The 8,301-nt window shown below is 48.2% G+C and overlaps 1 protein-coding gene across 1 annotated transcript; it reads right to left on the bottom strand.

The window, feature by feature from the left end:
- Positions 1 to 1,732: 1,732 nt before the first annotated feature.
- LOC137358863 (probable G-protein coupled receptor 139) lies at positions 1,733 to 7,806 on the bottom strand. Its single transcript, XM_068025080.1, has 3 exons — positions 7,650 to 7,806; positions 5,764 to 6,700; positions 1,733 to 1,808 (listed from the first exon to the last, which is right to left on the bottom strand). The coding sequence occupies exons 1-3, from the start codon at positions 7,804 to 7,806 to the stop codon at positions 1,733 to 1,735; spliced, it is 1,170 nt and encodes a 389-aa protein (XP_067881181.1).
- Between the last annotated feature and the right edge of the window lie 495 nt (positions 7,807 to 8,301).

The raw sequence follows: 8,301 nt of genomic DNA, 5'->3' as shown, positions 1-8,301 counted from the left end.
CCTGACTCCCACAACTACCTCGACTGCACTTCTTCACACGCTGCCTCCTGTAAGGACTCCGTTCCATTCTCACACTTTCTCCATCTCCGACGCATATTCTCCGATGATGCTAACCTCCATGACAGCGCTTCTGATATGTCTTCCTTTTTCCTTAACCGAGTGTCGCCCCCCCACCCCTGACCCACCACTGTGGTTGACAGGGCCCTCAACCGTGTTTGGCCCATTTCCCGCACCTCTACCATCACCCCTTCCCCTCCCTCCCAGAACCGCGACAGGTGTCCCCTTGTCCTCATTTTGCATCCCATCAGCCTCCATATCCAAAGGATCATCCTCCACCATTTTCGCCACCTCCAGCTTGATGCCAGTACCAAATGCATCTTCCCCTCCCTTCCCATGTCAGCATTCCGAAGGGATCTTTCTCTCCGTGACATCCTGGTCCACTCCTCCATTGCCCGCAACACCTCGTCCCCTTCCCATGGCACATTCCCCTGCAATCGCAGGAGGTGCAATACCTGCCGATTTACCTCTTCTCTCATCACTATTCCTGGCCCCAAACGCCACTTTCAGGTGAAGCAGCGAATTACTTGTACTTCTTTCAATTTTGCAGATGGAGTTCGCTGCTCACAATGTGGTGTCCTCTACATTGGGAAGACCAATGGTTGAAGCATTAACATCAGGTTGAAGCATTTGCAACAATCTTTAACCTGAAGTGCCGAGTTGATGATCCATCTCGGCCTCCTCCTGAAGTCCCCAGCATCACAGATGCCAGAGTGTAGCCAATTCGATTCACTCCACGTGATATCAAGAAATGACTGAAGGCACTGGATACTGCAAAAGCTATGGGTCCTGACAATATTCCGGCCATAGTACCGAAGACCTGTACTCCAGAACTTGCCGCACCCCCAGACAAGCTCTTCCAGTACAGCTACAACACTGGCATCTACCCTGCAATGTGGAAAATTACCACCCCTTCAGCCTACTCTCAATCATCAGTAAAATGATGGAAGGTGTCATCAACAGTGCCATCAAGCGGCACTTGATTAGCAATAACCTGCTCAGTGACGCTCAGTTTTGGTTCCGTCAGGGCCACTCAGCTCCTGACCTCATGACAGCCTTGGCTCAAACATGGACAAAAGAGCTGAACTCATGATGTGAGGTGAGAGTGAGGTGGGAGTGACTGCCCTTGACATCGAGGCAGCATTTCACCGAGTATGGCATCAAGGAGCCCTAGCAAAACTGAGGACAATGGGAATCAGGAGGATAACCCTCCGCTGGCTGGAGTCATACCTGGCACAAAGGAAGATGGTTGTGGTTGTTGGAGGTCAATCATCTGAGCTCCACGACATCAATGCAGGAGTTCCTCAGGGTAGTGTCCTCGGCCCGACCATCTTCAGCTGCTTCATCAATTACCTTCCTTCAATCATAAGGTCAGAAGTGGGGATGTTCGCTGATGATTGCACAATGTTCAGCACCGTTCGTGACTCCTCAGATACTGAATCAGTCCGTGTAGAAATGCAGCAAGGCCTGGACAATATTCAGGCTTGGGCTGTTAAGTGGCAAGTAACATTCGCGCCACACAAGTGCCAGGCAATGACCATCTCCAACAAGAGAGAATCTAACCATCTCAACGTGACATTCAACGGCATTACCATCGCTGAATCCCGCACTATCAACATCCTAGGGGCTACCATTGACCAGAAACTGAACTGGTGTAGCCATATAAATACCGTGGCTACAACAACAGTTTAGAGGCCAGGAATCCCGAGGCGAGTAACTCACCTCCTGACTCGCCAAAGCCTGTCCACCATCTGCAAAGCACAAGTCAGGAGTGTGATGGAATACTCTCCACTTGCCTGGATGGGTGCAGCTCCAACAACCCAATCGAAGCTCGACACCATCCAGGACAAAGCAGCCCGCTTGAGTGGCACACCATCTCCAAACATTCACTCCCTCCACCACCGACGCACAGTGGCAGCAGTGTGTACCATCTGCAAGATGCACTGCAGCAATGCACCAAGGCTCCTTAGACAGCACCTTCCAAACCCGCGACCTCTACCACCTAGAAAGGACAAGGGCAGCAAATACATGGTAAGATCCCCACCTGTAAGTTCCCCTCCAAGACACACACCATCCTGACTTGGAACTTCAATATCGCTGGGTCAAAAGCCAGGTGCTCCCTTTGTAACAGCAATGTGGGTCTACCTACGCCAAATGGACTGCAGCGGTTCAAGAAGGTAGCTCACCACCACGTTCTCAAGGGCAATTAGGGATGGGCAATAAATGCTGGCATAACCAGTGACGCCCACATCCCATGAATGAATTTAAAAAAACGCAAACTAGGTGAACGCTTTGCGGAACACCTCCGCTCAGTCCGCAAGCTGGACCCTGAGCTTCTGGTTGCTTGCCAATTCAACACTCCCCCATGCTCTCATGCTCGCATCTCTGTCCTGGGATTTCTGCAGGTTCCAGTGAACATCAACGCAAGCTCGAGGAACAGCATCTCATTTATTGATTAAGCTCACTACAGCCTGCCGGACTGAACATTGAGTTGAACAATTTCAGAAGATGACGGGCTCCATTTTACTTTTATTTTCAGTTACATTTTCTTTTTCCTTTTTCAAATATTTTTTCGTGTTTCTATTATTTCATCCTAGTTTGTTCATTTTGCTTGCCCACTGTTTTTTCATGTTTGCACTTGCGGCTGTTCAATTTTCAGTCTGTCAACACCCGATCTGTACTAATGCTTTGTCTTTCAACACACCATTAACATATTGTTTGCCTTTGCTCACCTACCTTCTGGTCAGCTTTTCTGTGACCTTTTCCTATTTACATCTTCACCTTTGTTATCTCTTGTCCACCCCCGCCTTACTTGCTTATAACCTTTTACATTTCGAATATTTGCTCGTTCTGAAGAAAGGTCACTGACCTGAAACGTTATCTCTGCTTCTTTCTCCACAGATGCTGCCAGACCTGCTGAGTATTTCCAGCATTTCTTGCTGTTATTTCAGATTTCCAGCATCCGCAGTATTTTGCTTTTATTATTATGATCAGGAGATCTGTTTCATTGATTTGATATCTTTAACTCCAAGTCCTTGTCGGAAATATTACTGCAATTTTCAAATATCTGATTCCATTCACAGACCCCACACCGGGACTGGGAAATGAACCAGTGACACTGGTCAATTCCACATACAGCTCATACTTAATATTAAACGCAGTATTTTCCGTCTGTCGTTCCCTTTCTCCATGTCTGCACTTCTGCATTGGATCTTCTTGCGGTTTCAGAAACCTGATGTCAGGACCACATGGGGGGAACCTGAGACTGCTCTTCCCAGAAATGAGATTGGTGGAACAACATTCCCGGTACATAGCTTCCTAAATTTCCGCTCTGAGCTCCCTGTCCAATGAAGGGCACAGAGCATGTTCCCGCTGCTGTTAGATCAGAAGGCCAGCAGCTCTGGAGCCTCAACAGCGTCCACTTCTCCGAGTGGTCAGCGGATCGTGAGGGCTGAGAATATTAAGCATCACTTTTAGTCGCCAACTCCCTGTAATTCTCTCTTACACTGTCTGTGTGACCGACCCACACACAATCTGTCTGTTTGTTTCTCCCAATCCCTGTCACGATCTCTTTGTCCCTATCTCTCAGTATTCGACTCCCCTCTCACTCTATTACTGTTTATTTCCCTCTGACTCTCATTTTTATTTGTTTCGAGATGCAACACTGACACAGGCCCTTTGGTCCACTGAGCCAGTGCCGACCAGCAACCACCCATTTATACTGACCCTGCAGTAATCTCACATTTCGTACCTACACTAGGAGCAATTTCAGTTGGCCAATTTTCCTTTCAACCTTTGCAAGTCTTTGGCTGTGGGAGGGAACCGGAGCACCTGGCGAAAGCCCACGGGGCCACAGGCAGAACTTGCAAACTCCACACAGACAGTACTGAAAATCGAACGCGGGTTCGTGGAGCTATGAGGCTGTGGTGCCAGCCACTGCACCACTGTGCCACCACTCCGTTTCCCTTTATATCTCACACTTCATGTCTGTCTCTCACTTTCTGCCACTCCTTTTATCAGTCCCTCAATCCCATATCTTTCTCTGTCATTCCTTGCCTGTCTCAAACACTCACTCTCTCGACTCCGTGTCTCCCCTTCCCACGACTGGTCCCGTTCTGTCTCGTTCCCTCACTCCTGTCACTCTCTTTGTCTTTCATTCTCTCTCTGTCTCAGTCTCTCTCACACTCCGCCCCATCTAACTCCCTGTTTACCTACATTTCTCTACACTCCCTCTCTCTCTCATTTAAAATCCCTGTCTCTCTCTCTCCCATTCCCAGTCACTCTCTCACTCCATGTTCTCATCTCCCTCAGTCCCTCTCTGTCTCCCTCTCTAGCCCAGTCCCTGTTTTCTCTCTCTTTCTCTCTATCTCATGCTTTGTCTGGCACATACACACACACACACACCCTGTCGCTCTCTCTGGCACACGTACTGTGTGTCCGTATCTCTCATACTAAATCGCTGACTGTCTCTCATGCACCCTTCCTGTCTGCATCTCAAATACACTCCTTGTCTGCCTTACTTGCGCAGACTTCCTCCTTTTCTCTCTCACAGACAATCCCTGTGTGTCCCACACTCCATGCCTGTCGCGCTCATAAACACGACCTGGCTGTTTTCTTAAACACACTGCCTGTCTGTCTCTCTCTCACACACACCTCTGCCTCAGTCACACACACTCCTTGCCTAAATCTCTCACATGTACTGTCTGTCTCTCACGCACGGCCTGACTGCCTCTATCACACACACACACACAACCTCTGTCTCTCCCACATACAATGCCTGTCTGCCTCTGTCTCAATTACTGCCTGTCTGCATCTGTCACACACACACCCTGTCTGTCTCTCTCTCACACACACCTCTGCCTCAGTCACACACACTCCTTGCCTAAATCTCTCACGTGTACTGTCTGTCTCTCACTCACGGCCTGACTGCCTCTATCACACACACACACAACCTCTGTCTCTCCCACATACAATGCCTGCCTGCCTCTGTCTCAATTACTGCCTGTCTGCATCTGTCACACACACACCCTGTCTGTCTCTCACACACACTGCCTCACAGCCTCTCTCTCACACACAAAACATGTCAGTCTCTCTCACACACACTGTACCTCACTCTCACACGCACAGTCCCAGTCTGTCTCTCCCACACTCTCACTATCAGTCTCTCACGCACTCCCTGTCTGTTTCCCTCTCTCACACACTTCCTATCTGTCTCTCTCACACTCTCCCTGTCTGTCTCTGCCTCTCACACACACTCCCTGTCTGTCTCTCTCTCTCACACACAAACACTCACTGTCTGTCTCCCTCACCTAGTGTCTCTGTCTGTCTCTCTCACAGACACACCCTGTCTTTCTTATTCACAGTTACTCCCTCTCTGTCACTCTCACACTACTCCCTGTCTGACTATCTCTTTCTCACACACACCCTGTCTTTCTCATTCAAACTCACTTCCTGGCTGTCTATTTCTCACACACTCCCCGACTGTCTCGCTCACCTACACTCCCTGTCTGTCTCTCTCACACACACACCTTGTCTTTCTCCCTCACACTGCATCCCTGTCTGTCTCTCTCTCTCACACACATTCCCAAACGGTCTCTCTCACAAACTCTCTGTCTGTCTCTTTCGCACACGCTCCCTTTCTGTCTCTCTCTCACCCACTCCCTGCCCGATTCTCTCTCACACACACCCTGCATTTCTCTCTCGAACCGACAACGGGTCTGTCTCAATCTCATGCACTCATCACAACATTGAATGAATTTAAAAATTGGAGTAAAGGGATATTTCAGCACATTCTTCAACTGCACTCTGAACTGAGTCTGGGTCACGACATAAAACGCAGTGTTTGTGCAGCAGCTCAGCAGCTGTAGCATGAAGCCCAATTCCCGCAGAAACGCTGGTAGAAATATAGACTGATAACCTAAATACCACATCCGGCTCCATATCGAAAACACCATTAACACTGCCCATAACAGAATGAAATTTGCCGAGATAATTAACAGTAAAATGATGGATTTTCTTCGGCTATCCATCTCTGGGTCTTTGCGTCTCTCCCCACTGCTATGATCCCGGAGTCTCCTGCGTCCTCTACTGCTCACTAAAATGTGTCTGACGGTGACAGCATTGAGCAGTAGAATCACCATAAATGGGACAAACGGTGTTAGAATGTAATGGAGGAACTCGATTGTTCCCCAGATACGAGAATTCCGAGCATGCTCTGCTGCATCACAAAACCATGGGATGTTCCACAGCAAATACCGACCTGTGAACATAAAATACCAGAAGATGTTCTTTAAACAGCTCAGCACAATCACTGTTCCCAGAACCACAGCCGCCGTTTTCTCGCTGCAATATTTCCTTTTCAGCTTCTGGCAACAAATCGCCACAAATCGATCAAAGGTGAAAGTGACGGTGAACCAGACAGAACAGTCTGTGGCTGCGTAAAGCAGGATGGCGTGAATATTACACACGGGGATGGAATACAGGAACTGAAACTGTTCCGGATAAACAATGGGAATGTGTCTCAATATCACATCCAGGAAAATGACCAGTAGATCCGCCGCTGCCAAGGCTACCAGGTAGCGAGTGACACATTTGGAGAGCCCGCATTTTCGCCGAGATAAGATCCCAATCGTCAGCAAGTTAACTGTAAGGTAGGGGAATAAATAGAGAAATTATACATCAGTCTAGAAGCAAAGTTACCAGTTTGCTTGAGGCCTTATTGAGATTTAAAGTGTGTTCCTGTATCCAGTGATGTACTGAAATGATCGAAGCTGAAAGAACAAGAGAAGTGTTGTAATAGGGTGGAAGGCAGGAGAGATAAATTGAAAATTACACACGGGGATGGAATACAGGAACTGAAACTGTTCCGGATGAGACTGAAATGTTAAAATCAATGTTAATCATAATCCTTCCCCTCCCTCACGTCCCTGTCTGGTTTAAAATCTGATCCATTTCTATTCTCTCCCAGTTCTGATGAAGGGTCATTGACCTGAAACATTAACTGTGTTTCTCTCTCCACAGGTGCTGCCAGACCTGATGAATATATACAGCATTTTCGGTTTTTATTTCAGATTTGCAACGTCTGTTGCACATCGCTCTTGAGCAGGACATTAAATGTTGGACTGCCTGAGAGATTCCCTCAACTGTGGCGGGCAGCACGGAATTCAATTATTTCAAAGCAATAATTGGGAATGTGTCGACTGAAAAATCAATGAAACAAATAATCTCGATCGTCACGAAGATAAAGCTAAACAAGGGAATTTGTCAGGATATTTTACTCCAGGTTGGGAGTGAAAACAGCAGTTTCAAGGAGTTTAGGATGACAATTGCAAATTTGTTGTTGTATTCAGTATGCAGTGAATTATCTTCCCAGTGACAGGAATTGCTGCTGGAGACAGGGAGCTGAATTTAGTGGAGCCAGTGGGGTTCCTGACGGCGGGCAGAAAATATGAGCGTACCCTGTCATAGAAATTCAGAGCCTACACTCCGTGTGGCTCTTCAGCAATTAACTGCCTGGTGTCGTGGTCCACATCCCTTAAAGGATGGGAATCCCATCTGCCAAAGCTGCTGAACAATCATGGCCAGCTGCTCACTAGTATCGGCAACGCCACTGAGAGCAGTGGAACTGCCAGTCTTACACCCTTGACCCATAGTGCCCGAGACACATAGGTAAGTCTGGCGATGACACCACGCACAGTCAGCTGATCGGAGCCAGTGCCGGTAACACAACAGGTCTGGGACCAGGCCCATTGTTAGAGTCCCGGACCCGACGTAAATCAAGTGTTGCAGCAGGGGATAGCCAGGGAGCAGGGACTACTGTTGCTATTACACCAGACCTGGGACAGGAGCAGCCTTGGAGTCCCATACCCCAGGTGAGTTGGCTGGTATTGCCAGAGCCAGTGTGGTAACCCTTGGAAAATGGGTGATGGTACTCGCTTAGTTTGGGGGTGTTTCAGGGAGAATCATCTTTGCTGCCAGGGCCCATCCATGGGCCACAGGTTACCGAGGGAGCAGGCTACAGTTCACAAAGTTGCAATTTTCAGAACTCATGAAGTGTCGAAGTCTAGTGATGAGCGAGCAAGATCGTAATAGAATTCATGAGGGCACAAACAGGGTGATGGACTGGGCAGAAACAATAACCACAAATAGTATTTCTACAGCACTACTGCGAGGTGATGCATTTTGGAAGATCCAATTCGAGAGTGAACTATACAGTAAATGGAAAAGTCCTGGGGAAAATTGATG

Source organism: Heterodontus francisci, unplaced genomic scaffold, assembly GCF_036365525.1.
Source record: "Heterodontus francisci isolate sHetFra1 unplaced genomic scaffold, sHetFra1.hap1 HAP1_SCAFFOLD_157, whole genome shotgun sequence".
Taxonomy (NCBI): domain Eukaryota; kingdom Metazoa; phylum Chordata; class Chondrichthyes; order Heterodontiformes; family Heterodontidae; genus Heterodontus; species Heterodontus francisci.
The sequence above is the reverse complement of the archived record's forward strand: the minus strand, read 5'-3'. Positions and strand labels throughout refer to the sequence as shown.